At 41.7% G+C, this 16,326-nt stretch overlaps 1 protein-coding gene across 6 annotated transcripts in view; it reads right to left on the reverse strand.

Annotated features, from left to right (window-relative positions):
• The window catches only part of sipa1l1 (signal-induced proliferation-associated 1 like 1), a 76,861-nt gene that overhangs the window by 21,137 nt on the left and 39,398 nt on the right, over nucleotides 1-16,326 (reverse strand). For all 6 annotated transcript variants that reach the window (XR_006362113.1, XM_044048864.1, XM_044048865.1 and 3 more), the window contains 8 exons: nucleotides 12,826-12,931; nucleotides 11,102-12,661; nucleotides 10,698-10,920; nucleotides 10,387-10,517; nucleotides 8,650-8,838; nucleotides 7,915-8,089; nucleotides 7,139-7,242; nucleotides 6,900-7,057 (listed from right to left, as the gene is read on the reverse strand). Coding sequence is in view for 5 of the 6 variants with exons in the window: in XM_044048864.1 (XP_043904799.1) it covers nucleotides 6,900-7,057; nucleotides 7,139-7,242; nucleotides 7,915-8,089; nucleotides 8,650-8,838; nucleotides 10,387-10,517; nucleotides 10,698-10,920; nucleotides 11,102-12,526 (2,405 nt within the window). In the remaining variant the exon portion in view is untranslated. The remainder of the gene's footprint in view (nucleotides 1-6,899; nucleotides 7,058-7,138; nucleotides 7,243-7,914; nucleotides 8,090-8,649; nucleotides 8,839-10,386; nucleotides 10,518-10,697; nucleotides 10,921-11,101; nucleotides 12,662-12,825; nucleotides 12,932-16,326) is intronic.

Raw genomic sequence — 16,326 nt, forward strand, 5'->3', positions numbered from 1 at the left:
TTATTTTATTTCCAGGTTCTATACCTCCCTTTATGTTTACGCCGCGCTCTCCGCCTCACTTCTCCTTTCATTAAGTCTCTGTGTAACGACCATCGGAGACAGTTTGCCCCGTCTGGTATGTCAGGAACTCAGCTGTGCAGCCACGAAAATAAGAGAGGAGAGGACGCAGAAAACCCTGAGACTGAGAGAGGAGGGAACACCGTGTGGGAGACTCGGAAGAGAGTGAGGAATAATTGCTCACTGGGGATAGAAAATATCTGTAAAACATCTCAGTTGCTAAAATGCCATTTCATTGAGCGAGCGCACTAGCGTCTGTACTGTACATGTGTACTAACCTGTCCTCGTCACAACCTCTCCGTGAATAAAATCACAGACCTTCACTCAGGTGATAATTACCAGCTGACAAAGAGTCGGAACCCCTCGTCCCACACGCTTCCCTTTGTCTAATAAGCAAGTGAAGTCAACGCGTCTCCCACATACTTCTAAACATACGTCAAACACACACACACACACTCTCTGTGTCCTCTCGGGGGGGGAAAATGTGGTGTTCAATTATACGGACCGCAAAAGTTGTTGACACCTCATTTCCCACCTTGACGTATTCAGAACAGAGATGCAAAAGAGAGAGACGGGAGACCCGGAGAGTGACTTTAACTACAGCAGGTTTTCATAGTACATGTGGAATGCTGGGAATCCACACTGGGGACATGAGACATGTCAAAATGTTGCTTGCAGTTTCTCCCCACATGGCATATGAAGGCTATGTTCAAGGATGAAGACAAGACATTTGGAAGAAGCGAGTGTTTGTACGTGTTCATGATATATAAAGAAGAAAAAAAAGTACAAATCTGTTGAGAATTAACAGTACCGAGATAAACGCCAGACAATAAAAAGACTGACTTTTGCACCTAAGTGGGAAAAAAAGAGTAAATCATAGGTTTAAACTTCTTGTTAAACACCGGGTAAACAAAGTAACGTTTCATGAATCGAAATCATAAGAGCTGCAATATTTGTTAAAGCCAAAATGTGTGTGAACATATCATTTGGTGTTAATTACAGTCTTGACCTATACACGTCTTATTCTACAGACTGTAGAGAACATCTTTGTTTCTCACAGATTTGCACAAATATCGCACAGTTAATCATTTTAAATGTGATTTTTTTAATGACAAAATGAGAATAGTAATGATGTAAAAATCACCATTTCCTTTGTAATCGTGATTCTCGTCAAAATAATCGCAATTAAAATCATTCAACCCTAATTAAAGGTCAAACTTTTCAAAGACAGTATATACATGTTTGTTTCTATTGACGTTTTGTCATATTGCCTTTAGTGGAAAATTACATTATGATAATAATAATTGTGGCCTTTTTTACGAGTTTTTCTTTATCCATCCTGCCGTCTGTCCTGTAAAAGATTCCATTAGCAGAAAGTAAAGTTTAACTCTTAACACGATTATATTGGAGAGTGGAGAGAATATTAAACTGAGATTCATCAGGTGGCCAGTTCACTATATTAACTTGTCCAAAAACAAGACCTTTAGACTGCTAATAATTTGAAATTTAAAAATGATACAGCACCCCAATTTGCTGCAAAAGAGTTCAACTACACTTCTTTGCAAAAATCGAACAAACAACTGATTTTAAACAAAAAAAGAATTTGACTGACAGCGTCGATACAAGTGCGTGAGTCACAGGGACAACGTTCACCTGCATCACTGTCGGCGACAGATGAACCACGCAGGTATTCCGGCGGGAGCAGCTGCATTAAAGTGGTCGCTGGTGGGCTGAGCACAAGTGATTAAAATAAAAATAAAAAATTTGACCTTTAATTCTTATTCTCCTCCATCGCTACAAACACATCACTCGATACAAATCCGCGGGAGCGCCGCGAGCACTCTGCGGAACGCAAACACCTGTGAGTCAGTCAACCAAAGGCGCGTGACTCACGCAGGACAAAGGGGACGTGATGGAGAGACACAGAGACACGAGGAATCAAAGGAAATGAATGATTAAAATAAAAGAGAGGGTGATGGGCTGTAGTGCAATCGCCGTTGCAGGAGGTTTGACGGTAAGAATAATAATGAAGGAGCACATTCCTGTGGTTTTTCGGTGATTTGTGGTCTTATAAATATCCAGTGTGTGGGCAGCTCTGCTCTCCCAGTATCCACAACCTGCTTTGCTGCCCACTGAGCCAGTGCAGGGATAAGAACATGCCATCAATAACTGCTGCAGTGGGAGGCTGAGAGTATCGTGCCTGCGTACAGACGCACGTTGTTATCTACTTGTCAGGAGTCGTCCGCCCCAAAGATGAACCACTTACCTTTTCACACAGTGTTACTGGTGATAATTTAGTGCACATTTATTGTGCCGACTACAAATCAATACCTGCACGAATGACTTATTGTAGCGGTTTCTATCATTGTCACAGTGTTGTTATTATTATTATTAATAAAGAAACAGGGCAAGGATGAGTCATAGACGTCAACGAGCCAAATAATTAAGACTTTAATCAATCTGTTGGGACCAAAAAAGGGTTTATTTGGCATCATGTGCAGATAGAGTTACTATCACATGATACTAAGGCTTATAAAATAAGGGTTATTTTTGGTCAAAATTGAAATCACGATTACTCATCGACACGTAAAAAAATGTAGCTTTAAATGACATTTTGAATGAACCTTTTGAATTTATGGGAAAAATAACTCATATATGAACGCCTGTGTTCCATTTTTGTCGGATGACGACACCATTACAACATAAAAAGAGTTATTTTCAGAATAAAAGACCCCCAATTTGTAATTGTTGTTTGTTTCAATTCAAACAATTACAAAAACCAAGCAGCCCTATATCACACCATGTCTTTCTAACTTGTTTAATCGTCTTTCCCTCGGAGGTACAAAATAAGGTTTAATAAAACAACTCCAACTAGAGCCATTAATGAGTGTTTTCTTGATTAATCGGGCCATCGTTTGGTTCAGAAAATGTCAGAAAATGTAGAAAAATATTGATCAGTGTTTGTCAAACCTGGAAATGATGATGCTCTCGAATGTCCTGTTTTGTCCACAAACCAAAATGATTCATTCATTTCTTTGTTTATATGAAGCAAAGAAACCAGAAAATATTCACATTGAAGAAGTTGAAGCGATCAGAAATCTTGTTTAATAATGGAAAAAACCCTCAAACCAATGAATAGATTATCAAAATAGGTGTAATGTCGAGTAATTGTTTCCACCCTAACTCCAACTGCACATATTTTGCTAATTATATGCACACATTTAGCCTCTAAGAGTGTTTGTTTACAGTTAACCAGTGGTGATTTTTTCCTTTAAAAGGAAATATTTAATAGCTAATATGCTAATAGTATGCAGTCTATTTTCAGTGCTGTAAAAGAAAAGGTCACTACAGTAGTTCTCATGTGAAAATCATGTTTTAAACTGCAAGTGAAGAAGCTCACACCTCAATCCCACTGGTCATAAAACCCATTTAATCCCAGGTTCAAATTGGCGAACGCGACCAATTCTTAGATCAGCGCTCAATATAATGTATTCAATCAATCAGATCGTCTACACAATCGATTATAAGACACACCAATATAAAAGAAAGATGTATGAAAGTTAATATTCATAATATTAAAACGTCACTCCACAGCCTCCAGTGTGTGTCCGTGACATCACAGTTCACACATTAGTGAGGCAGAGGTGAGGGGAAAAACAAAAGCACCAAAGGGCAGAGCAGAGCAGAGCAACTAGCAGCAATGGTTATAGTGTTAATTGCCTTTTTTTGAGCAGCTGCACAAGAGTTTTAAAAAACATCCCTGGTGTATTTTAGTCTGGGAAAAAAAATGGAGGGGCTTGAGGGAGCAGTTCTATTGATTGAAGATTCAAGCTGTAAGTGAGTCAAAGAAAACACACAGGCTTTGGTTTTATTTCAGTTGACATGAAAATAATCTTTTTGTTGTTAAATTAATCAGGACGACGACGACGGCGAGTGAGGAAAGTCACACACGTTTTCATACGAGACGGTGTGCGACCTTGTCACAATAAAGCAACAACAGTGACTGAAGTAACCAGTTAGAAAATTCAATTTCTTTTTCAAATGAGTACAAAGAACTCTGTCACCAACGTGCAATCAGTGCACTTAAGTAATCTTAAATGTCGGTGAGAGCAAGCGGCAGCGTTATCGCACACAATTTAATGATATGCAACTACAATCATTGATTCATTCAAATGGATTCACCACTTTAAATTAAGTTTCCTAAAGCTGACACTTACCCATAGCAGCCGTCGCAGTGCTACATGGAGAGATCGAGTCAACGTGAAGTGAATAAATACAGACTAAACAAACTCAAAATCCACCTCACTAGTAGTTTCTGGAAAAATAATATTTGGTATGTGTCCTAAAAAACATTATGATTTTAAACCCAATTGATTCATAATTTAATTTGATGTTAAGTCTTAAAGTCTAGGGCTGCAACAATAAATCAATGATTGGTTTATTAATCAATTACTTCATAAATAAAATGACTATCTTGAAGGGGGTTTTTCATAATCCAAACAAGCTTGCTGATTTTTCAGCTTCATAAATGTAAATACTCTCTGTTTTCTTTGCTCTTTGTCACAAAGGAATCACTAAAACGGAATAATTTAGCCTTTTGGACCAAACAAGATATATGAAAACATCATTATTTTGGAGTCTTGGGAAACAATGATTAACATTTTCTGACATTTTATGGACCGAACAACTCATCGATGAATAATCGATCAATCGGTCGATTATTCATCAATGAGTTGTTTGGTGAAAAAAAAAACAAAAGTCATATTATGTGAAGCTTATTTATCTATAGACCCTCTGCTGCTGAAATCTATGCATATGTGTGTTGTTGTTGCTCACTAACAGAGAAGCCCCATGGGAGACAATTAAGACCTTTCAAAATGTGCTCAGACAAGTAATTAAAACAGCCATTAGCAGGAGAAGGAGGAAGACTCACACAGTGCCAGATACAAAAGAATGACAGAAAACAAGATAATAAGGCAGAGGCAGGGTGAAAAAAGTGAAAAAAATAAAAAAGGAGAAGAGAGAGAGCTCTAAATGTACTCCCCAACTTTCAAAACTGGAAATAAAGCTAAGGCATTTATTAAAATGTGACAGTGTGGTGTTAAATGGTGAGCAGTGGAGAGGGCTTCTAGCGCTCGCGGCCTACTCCATGACAGACAGACGCAACTGCAAAAGCAATGAGAGCTGCGCGGCAGATAAGAGCGTTATTGTTGCAGAAGTGATGGGAGAGTGATTCATGGAAAGTCGTGTGCATTCCATGGCTATGACAAAAGCTTTCATACAGACTTTTTAAAGTGGACATAAAACAGTGGCCGCTCCACACACACACACACACACACAGGTTTTTTGGTGTATTTCTGCTGCACAATTAACACCTCAAAGAAACTTGGAATAGCTTACTTGGCTCCAGTTAGTGTTTCTCAGTGATTCATCTTAAAGGGGCTATATGTAAAATATGTGAAACAGTGTCATTTTAAATAAGTAGTGCACTCCCAAATCCAAAAATATGGAGGAGGTAGTTCCCAAACAAAAACAGGTCAACATGGAGCTGTGCTTAAATTCTGTGTTACACACACATAACCCATTACAGGTTTTAAGGTATACGTGGGATTAAAAAGTCACTTTTGGTCATACTATGCCTAAGGTACGAGCCGTTTTGCCACCTGAACAGGATTCTATTGGAGAAAATCAGCTGTCAATCACACTGGTGTCCACTCTGTGCCGTAATTAAAAAACAATTTATTCGAATCTAATCTAATCTAGTGAAGAAGACGTGCAGCTACTGATTGCGACAATAAACTCATAATCGAATTCTTTACTGTTGTTGTAAAATAGGTGAGAAGTAGGGTCATTAACCCATAGAGTTAGTTATTATATTGCTACTTCCAGGCGTCTTGAGCGTGGGAAACCAAATGAATACACATTTCACACACATTTTTTTATATATATATATGAGGTGCATGCTCTTCATACTGTGATACTTAAGCTTAAGGCAGGGGTCCCAAACTCAAATGACCTGGAGGTCACTGAAAGTCATGTCTGGTCAGCAGGGGGAGGTCAAGTGGGGAAAAAAAGACTAACTTTTTTAAAAAAAAGCAACTATTGATAAAGGTGGGAGACATGACATCAAAAGTTATATCACCATATTCCATCATGATATTGCAATAAGTATATTTCACGGAATTTCATAATAAAAGTGTTAAAATTGAACAATAACTTAGCTCACAATTAGAATTGTATCTGTAATCTGTAAATCCAGAAAAAAACAAATACACAAACACCTTATTATAACATGACATTAAGTGTTGGGCCGTATGATATTGACTGGGGGGCCACATGTGGCCCATGGGCCGTGAGTTTGAGACCTCTGGCTTAAGGTAATCATCCTGTCAGACCACCATGTGCTCCCATGACTATTTCCTTTCCCACAGTGTGTTTTATTTTGATTAAAATCAAACCTTTTAGCTTAATTTCGAGTAACACGTAGGGAAACAGCAAACAGAATCACAGCAGCAGCAGTAGCAAATTATCACATGAGGGGAGATAAATAATGAGGTGACAATAACGGATTATAAAAAAAAATAATTAAGTAACTTAATTATCCAGCAACATGCCTCTGTTTTAATCAAACACTCCTGCCAAATATATGGACTGAACTAATGAGATCTTAATTATTATAAGCTCCAAGATAAGTGACGGCAAGTGGCTCACTAACCTTGCATCTGCCACCATTCTAAAAAAAACCTTTAATAAATACAGCGGTTCCTTAAAATGACCCATAATTCATGATGTTTTATAGAAGACACAGAATACTACATATGTGTGGTAAAGGTGAATCTCACCTGTAGGAGCTGTTGTCCGAACAGGGATTGTGGGCTCGCACGATCACAAAGACGTGCTGGAAATGGGAGCGGATGTTTTTGGGCGTGAAGGGAAGAGCGCCGGGCTCTTGGAACACAATCGTGACGATGTCGTTCCCAATGTGGCGTTTCCGCAGTAACTGGAAAGGGAGAAACCATGAGTTTTCCATGACAATCCAGTGACACGACACTGTATATACTCTACCTTTTCAGTAGCTTACCTGTTGTTTGTTGTTGGGAGTGTAGGGCAGCATGGTCGACACATGGAACATGATCTCATAGTCCTTGTAAGTGGTGTACAGGGAGTGTGTGCCTGTCGAGTCAGCTGCAGTGGATACAATGAAACATCAGTTCTGAACAGCAGAGCATGGAACCGATTAAAAGATCATCCTCCTCCTCTTTCAAGATCCTTGCTATGATTTGGAAGATTATTCATTTATACGCTATCGCAGTAGTACCGTATCATGTGAAATGTGAATGACCTAAATTCCAATTTTAAAAATGAAACATTTACTTTGGAAAACAATATCATGTGGACACTTTTTCCCCACAACTACTGCTACTCCTGTTACGCGGTCACCTGAAACACTATTTTAACTGTTAAACAATGAACAATTACACATCAACAAGCATAAAATAATCTAATACTCCATTCGAACTGGTCAAAAAAACTGTTTTAAGGGGTTATTCACCAGTGAGGCATTCACTCCTGGGTCAAATGACTCAGGTTTTTCCACAAGAATCGTCTTCTGTCCTGAGCAATGACTAATTCTGACAGTGTAGGGCTTGGAAAAGCACATTTTACATGAATTATGTAAATATGAGTGCTCCTCCTTCAATTAATAAGACCTTGTGTATTGTGTGCGTCTATCGGCCTTGGTCCTGCTGCTTCGGTTCAGACATTAGTTTCAAAATTAGTATGACATCATGTGCAGGATTTTCCACTGCACTTTAAAAAGGGGGAACTTATAATTACTACGTATGTACGTGTACATACTCTTGGTGTCCAGCTGAGCTCGGTATTTGGTGAAGCCTTTGAGCCTGACCCTCTCCCCCAGCAGATGGAGGAACTCCTCCAGTGCGGGACCGGCGGACTCGTTGTTGTACATCTCCTCCTCGCTGCTCTGGCCCGCCATGCAGTACATCACCCCCACCTTCCGCTGGAAACTAAGCTACACAGAGGGAGGGAGAGAGTGTGAGAGCGAGAGAGTGAGAGAGAGAGAGAGAGAGAGAGAGAGAGAGAGAGAAAGAGCGAGGGAGTGAGCAGAGATTGTTGCAATCAAAAGAGGAGACAAGTATTTCGCCATATTTGTGTCAGAGGAAAAAAAACAAACCACGTTGACATTTTAAGGGGGGGGAGAACTCGCGGTTGGCATTTTAAAAAAATACCAACCTTGGGATGTTCAACAGTGACGGCAGTGCCATTTTCCAAAGCAATCATGTTGACATTTACAAAGCTTCAGCTTTGGATGATTGCAATGAGGAACACGAGTGTCAAAATGGGTGTTTTTTTTTGTTAAATTGTGTGTTTATGACACAACAATTTTTTTGATTAGCTGGAGATGGTACAGCTACAGGTTATTAAAGTAGTCTCTTTAGTTCAAATAATGATTATATGGACAATATAAAGTCTCAGTGCATGAGGGGAAACAAAGGAATCCACCATGAGCAACCTGTACTAATTAATCAAATCCACTTAGCCCGACTCCGTTCGCTCCTCGCGTCTCCTTACCCCCTGCTCGTCCAGCTTCATCAGCTGCTCCGTGACCTTCGGCGTGTTGAGTGCCAGCCGCAGGCAGTGGACGTTTAGCTCGGGCACCAGGTACTCCAGCACCTCTTTGAGGGGCAGGCCCCGAGCCAGGCCGTGCTTGGACGTGGAAGGTACCACGTCTTCCAGGATGGAACCTCTCAGAGTATTAAGCTACAGCCGGCCAACCGGAGGCGAAGTGAGGAAAGAAATAAGAAGTTTAAGGATAAATGTTTGAACATACTATATATAGAATAAAGAATACCAAATATCGACATACAAGGAGAGAGCCGAATTTCTATTACAAAGCCTTTAAACCTTAATTTTACATTTTCCAAAAGGGAATATGTCTAAGATTTAAGAGTCCAACTTAGTTTTGGATGAGATCTGCATTAGATTTCAGTTTTCTTTTGGGCATCTGCGTGGACCCTGTGATAAGATCATGCAGCACACAAAATATAAGCCTTGAGAGAAACATGTACTGTACTATAAAAACAAAACTTTCCCTTGGCCAGTCATCCATTAAACATTCACTGTGAAATCCTCTGAAGCGTAATCACAATGACAGGAAGAGTCTTTAGTTTAGCTGATGTCTAACCCTTTAGGCACTCACCTATGAGTGGCAACAACATAAACAAAACTAAGTATCCAGGCCATTAGGAGAATACTTACGGCTCTGTGTTTTAAAGGATGCAAGAAAGCCTGTGATGAAGCCTAAAGGCCTGTGCAATTAAATTTAACTTACACTACTGGATGGGTCTCCGGGCTAGAACAAAGTCAAGGCTTCCATGAATAACATCCATGAATAAATCAGGAGGACAGCAGAAGAACCAGGACCTGAATATCTGCCGTGTGCAAATAAACACAGCTGGATAGTCGTGCTGGTCTCATGGTTCTTAAGAATCACTTATAAGCCTCAGTGTTTGTTTTTATGTGTCTTCATGTCGTCCTTGGCAGACGCACTGTTTGCACCAAAACCCTCTGGGTTAAACAAACGCTGTCCCTCAGTGGACAGCAGCCTCATCTCCCCAACATCAGACCATCGACTCACTGCCACACATGTACAGTATAAAGTGTACATCTAAACCAGAGCAGCTCCCTACTCTGTATATAGCAATTAAAGAGGAAAGACAGAGGCGAAAGAAACAATGCTTTTCCTTCTCCATGCAAATACCTTTGGCACTATTTTAGGCTCATTTAGCTGCAAAATTGCACAGCTCACTCTTTCACAGATGAAGGCTGACAAAGATGGCAGGTGGGCGTCAAGCTCAAAGAGGAAGACATGGATCGTTGGCTCTCGTTTCCACATTAAAAGACGGCTGCAGGGGCGAGAGGGATTCACAAAAGATTCCCCCTCACTGAACACATTAAAAAATTATTCATTAAAAAAAAAAAACACAATAAATCGAAGTGGCATCCAAGGTGCTGAAAACAACCTTAAGATGAAGCTTTAATCACAGACCTCCAACTGGGTTTTTTCAATAAATAAGCCAGGGTACAAACCCTATGTCTTAACTCCTACACAATTTGAACTCATAAACGCATCTCAGCACCGGCATGTACTAAACATTGACATATTTGTGAGCATGAACATTCATGGCTCCATGGGGCACAGCTACAAATACCGTACATGCGAGTGAAACGGGCAGAGCAAATCAACAAATCAAGCTGCAGCATTAACGTCAGAAGACACAATAAGATCGGGCGCCCGTTTCAATGTACCTCACTCGTTCTGAAGATGACCCTGAAGTTGTACTGTTGGCCGTGCTCCTTGTGTTCTTCCAGCTTCTCCCTCCTGAGACTCACTGCCACTGGACCCAGGTTCTCATCTACACCCAGATAGTTCCAGTGTTCTGGGGGTGAGAAGGGACCAACATAAGGCAGGAGGGGATGCAAAAGGTTGAAGGTACAGAGAGGAGAAACTTTAAAAGAGGACTCGGACTTGGTAGATGGACATTTTAAAGGTTAAATTCAGCTGGAGAGATTGCGAACACAAAACAAGGGCTACAAATCTACCAGCCCGTGGTATTTACCTCTGAGGTAGAAGTATTTCCTGTAGTAATAGGCGCCAAGGTCAACGTGTTCCACAATGTATCGTTTGGACCGGTCGGCATGCTGACTTGGCCCGTCCTTGGGAGCTTCCAGCACGGCTACCCCAGCATTGGTAAAATGAGTATTGAGGATGGCATCCAGAGGTCCTTCTTCTGTACTGCCAGACGAACTGCTTGAGTTTCCACCACTGCCTATGCTGCCCTGCTGGAGGATGAAAAATCAAAGTACGGTGAGTAAACAGACAGATATTTTGGACAATTCATATACACAGAACAACTTAGAACTTATTTTCAATCTTGGCGTTTTCAAATGAACAAGAAACTGCCTCACATCTGAGGATTAAATCTAAGGAACTTTACATATTTATACACATCACTAAACCTACCGGTTTAACTGGAGTGATGTTCCTCTCGCCCTCTCCACCAATCTCATTCCTGAAACAAGGACAGCTCAGCACCAGGTCGTTGCTCTTGTCGTCACCGGGGTCTAAGGCAGGGTTGGTACCGTGTCCTGCCCCCTCCTTGCTCAGCTCCTCCTGTGAGCCACAGGGTGAACCGTATGCACCGCTTTGATTGGAGGAGAGGGAGGACGTGGCGGAAGCAGAGGCGGCGGCGGCAGCCGAAGCACCGGTCGTGGTGTTCTTGCGCTTGGCCCCAGACTGCCGACTTTGGATTGCCTCATTGAGGTCAAAGAGTAGAGACTGAATGTCAAAATGGGCAAAGCCTTTTTGGCACACCCAGGGTTTTGGGGGCGGGCCACTTTCGTCTGCCTTCCCCCCATCTTCAGCATCGGAGCCAGCCCTTGATGTGTCACCCTCCACCTTCACACTACGCAGCTTACGGAATATAGACTCTCCACCTGTCTCGGACTTAGACCTCCTCTTTAAGTGCTTCTCTCGTTCCTTCAGCCGACTGGCAGGACTACCTCTGGCTGGACCGTCTGGCAGGTCAAGTGCAGCCTGTTTTATGGGGGCCACAGTCAGAAGTTCAGTTAGCCTCTCGGGGGCTGGGCTTCGCTGATCGGGGGCCTCGGAGGACTGGTATCCCTTTAGCATGTCAAAGAAACTTTCTCCAGACACACCGTGTTTGTCAATGGACGAAGTGCTACCATACTCACGGTGCATGGGCGTCCACCCTGAGAAAGACCAGCCCTCGTTGCCGTCCCCATCCAGCTCACTAATAGTTATATCACTGTTACTGCGTTGGCGGATTCGTCTCATGCCTTTGCGAGGTGAGCCCAGATAGCCATCTGGTGAAAGGAAGCGATTGTCCTTTCCTTTGCTATGCATCTTGTTCTTTAGTGTGTTCTGGATGTTGCGCAGCATGGATGAGTCCTGTGGGCTTATTAGGTGGCCCAATTTAGCTGACAGATTGCTGTGGGCTGAGACAGCTGACACACCTCCACCTCCACTGCTACTACCACCACCACCACCACTTCCACTTCCACTTCCTCCTCCACCTCCACTTAGTCTTTCTCTATCTCCGCTTCCAGATCCAGATCCAGATCCAGACCCAGAAGAGCTGGTGGTGTTGGTGGAGCTGGGTGAGTCTGTTTCCACAGTAATATGCCAAACACCTCCTCCACTCCCATCCTTCCTGGGTGGCCAGTCAGCCACGCGAGCCCTCACACCCATCTTGGGCACGCCAGGGTTGGTGCCAGTGGTGGAGGAAGAGGAAATGTGGGCGCTCTCGCTACGGGGAGGGGGCGCTCCTCCATTGGGAAGTCTCAGGCGGCGAGTGTAGAACTCGTCAGATGCGGGCACTGTGCCCCCGACTGAGCGCTCTGTCTGAGAACGCTTCAGACTGGTCATGATGGAGACGGGAGAGGGCACAGGGAGAGGAGGTGGGAGGGAAAGGTGGGGATGGGGTACAAATGGGTTTAAATTAGGGTTAACATAATACCCACTGATTGAAGTGATGAGAGAGTCTCATGGACACATTTGGACCTGTAGAGAGAGCAAAGGAAAATGAAGTATGAATGGGGCACAATACTGAACAAAACACTGTCTGTTAAAGATTTTAGAATCAGCAGTCTCCTGGTATCTAATCCAAAATTCACTGATTTTGTTTTAGCTTTCTTTTAATCAAAATAATAGTAGTAAGGTGTTACCTTTCTGTAGCTGGAGCTTGTTAGAAGTGAGCTTTCAAGGCCGAAGACTCAAAAAGGCAGTCTGCTTCGGAAATCATTCAGCATGGACCTGTCTGTGTACCTGCAACTGAGAAAGGAGAAAGAAGACAAATCCATTTAGTTCATCAAATGGCCACCACAGAAAAGAAAAACACTGATAATCTACAGTATTACTTTGATATGTACATCAAAGAGGCCTTTTACCTCATGATGATTACAGTACATAAAAAAAAAACCATCCAGAACCAATGATCTAAATCAGTATAATGTACATTGAGAGAGACATGATAGTCCAATTTCGCCGCAGGGCCTCACAGCCAGCTGTTTACTTCTCAGATAGAAGTAGAAAATAAAAAAAACTATGTGTGACAATGTCAACATTGTGTGATAAAAAGGCCCCTTGCACAGTTCCTGAAGAGTAGAATTCCTTTCAGATAAAGATTTTACACACTGACTAGGTTTGACAAAGGCCAGCATATTGTTAGCTTGGAAATTTAAACACTCATGAAGGCAACTCTATTTTAGAAACCACCTACACAATTCTTCTTATTATTGCCAAGACGTCTTTGTTGACGCTACGTTTCTGACGGATGTTTGGTTTGATAACTCTTGACCTATCTGCCGAAGACCTTGCGTAGCTTTTACACAGTGAAAACAATACACAGATTTTCTACGGAGTAGCTCAGAAACTAAGAATACTCTGTGCGCGTTGACATGGGTTTGCATACTCGGTCAAGGAGGTGACAATCGGTGTTCACATTTACAACGCCATGAATGAAATAACTGAGTGCAGAGGTCCCTTTGCTTCAGTGTGTGTGCTTGTTTGTTTGTTGGTTTGCTCGTAGTGAGTGGTGCACTAACTCTCTCGCTCACTCTTCCAGGCCACACTTTGTATCACCATGGAGATAAGGACTTGGACAGTTCATGTTTCTGTGAGTATGTGTGTGTACATGTACTGTATGTGTGAGGGCGAGAAAGAGAACAGGGCGATTGATTTCTTCCCTTCCCACAGACCTCGCTGTGACTAATTACATCTAACCCAGTATGTGGATGATCCAGAGAAAAAGCACTCTCATTTGGTAGAGGCCACAACACTGTTGAGTTTCAAGTGTAATTTTTAACTTTAAACGAAACCGAGTCGCTCCATAGTAGCAGATTGCAGCCCCTGAGGTCTGTTCTTATTGCACCAAAAGTACCTACTCTCCTCTAATCCTGTTTGCGCGTTGATCGATTGGTCTGTTGAAGCAGCATGACATCCGAGCCTGAATTTCAGTTTGACTTTCAAAATCTCAGTGTTTGAAGTGTAAGAGGAAGGAATTCAAAAGGTAAAAACTCAAAGTCTTTCCATTTTTTTTTTTTTTCTTTTTTAACAGCAAGGTGTGAGAGTGAGTGTATGTGTGTCTGACTTGAGACACATCCACAGCAGAGGCTTGTGTATGGGGAACATGTTTGATATGTTAAAGAGGCTTTTTCCCTTTTCTGTTGGAGGTCATACTTAATAAAAAGACAAAAACATACCGTCTCTAAAAGTTCAAAAGCAGCTACATAGTCATCCTGGGTGTATAATACTTAAATTCTCTAAAAAGAAACTGGAAAATGTGCATAAAGAGAAATAAAAGAGCTTCTTTAGAGGGGGATTTTATGTGTGCCTGCATAATCAACTGAGTCTGTCAGTGAAGCACCAGCAGGTTCATGAAAAACTGTTTTGATTAGACAAGAGGAAACTGCAAAATGACAACTCTCGGGAGGCATTTCACATTCACAGAAGTAGAATTTATAAAAAAGCACAGTAATAATGGCATTGAGAAAATGTAAGGTGTCTGCTTTAGTGCAGAAATGTGTGTGGCAATGAAATTAAATGAAATTACAATTCGCCTTGGGCGGTAATTAGCAAATATTAAAGAGGATTTATGGAAATGCAATGAGAGTCAGCATAAAAGGCATAGTTTGCTTTAACAACATAAATTGAATTCATCTCAGACACAAAAGCACTAAAGTATGGACATTTTACAAAAACCATCCACAGGGGAAAATGTCTGAAGAAGAACTTCTCCAAATGACTAAGTGATGGTCACTTAGTCCATGTGACCGAACAGCCATCCCGTCACCTAGATGTTCAGGGCGTTCTCCTGCAGCTGTGAACATGTCTGACCTGCTGCATTCATCATCATGTGAATTAAAAACACTTTTATGGACTTTGAGTTTATGTCTAAACTTTTATGCCTGAGTTTCACTTCCAAGTCGTCCACTTCACCTCCAGTGACTTTATAACCCAATAATAACCGCATTGATAGAACAGCCAAGGTCGGTGGATCTTCGGTTATAATTCGCTATGGAAGACTCAACCCTGGTGTGTCCTCTCATAAACAAAAAGGCTGATATGCTGAAAACAACCCTTGATGCAGTTATTCAACATTAGCCAGTGAACATCAAATACAAAGAATGTGCATTACTTTTTGTTTTTCTCTGCAAAAGAGGACAGGAAATGGAGAATAGAAATAAGGCTGCTGAATCTGTGCAAATAATAATCTGCTATATGAACAGGCCAATAATACTGAATAAATTATACATCAGATAATTCATTTACAGAATTTTCTCTGTACTAAGACTGTGTCACTAGGGGTGGAGTGGTGCAGTGGTTAAGACCGGTACCCTGTGCGTGAAAGACGTCATGATCGCAATGGTCACAAGTTCGACTCCACCCCTGGCTGATTGTACTCAATTCCATTGTAAGTCGCTTTGGATAAAAGCGACCACTAAATGACATGTAATGTAATGATCTAATGATTCCCACAAACACAACGCAAGCACCACACATCAATATATTAGTCACCGTGAAAAGGAACACCCATTTCATGATTGGTGTTTGTTTGTTTGTTTTTTTTACATTTGTAGCAGGAAGTCAGTCGTAACAGTGTAAACTTCCCCTGCACGACAATCCATTAACGCCTCAGAAATAACATGGAAAATGTGTATCCCAAATAACTACCTGCAGAGTGTCTTCTCTTTCTCCACAGAGGCCTGGGCAGAGTTCTTTAATGAGAGTCAGAGAGTGGGAAAAATGGAGCGGAAGAGAGAGCTGGAGAAGAGAGTGAGAGGCGAGAGGATTATTTCTGTATGTCAGAGAGACAGAGGGAGAGACTGGGAATTGAAATGAATGAATGTGGTGTGGCGTGCCTCTCCGCAGTCGCAACGGACCAATTACGCCGACAGATAGTCAGTAACCTTTTGGCGGTGTCTAAATGAGGTCAATTCCTGAGGTAAATATGCAGCATCACTCCCCGGTGCGGCTAAATGCTGCAGACGTCTTGTTACAGTGAAATTGGAACTGTTCACAGAGGGACTTATCAGCATCTCACAGTTGGCGGTGGCTGAGATTATAAGCACAAAAATCAAAAAAAAAAAAAAAAAAAGCTTTGAGGTAATTTGAAAGACTGCAACTTTTGATGATTAAAAAAAAAACATTTTCTTTGCACGACTGCA

The sequence above is a fragment of the Solea senegalensis genome, linkage group LG17 (genome assembly GCF_019176455.1).
Source record: "Solea senegalensis isolate Sse05_10M linkage group LG17, IFAPA_SoseM_1, whole genome shotgun sequence".
NCBI classification, from domain to species: Eukaryota; Metazoa; Chordata; class Actinopteri; order Pleuronectiformes; family Soleidae; genus Solea; species Solea senegalensis.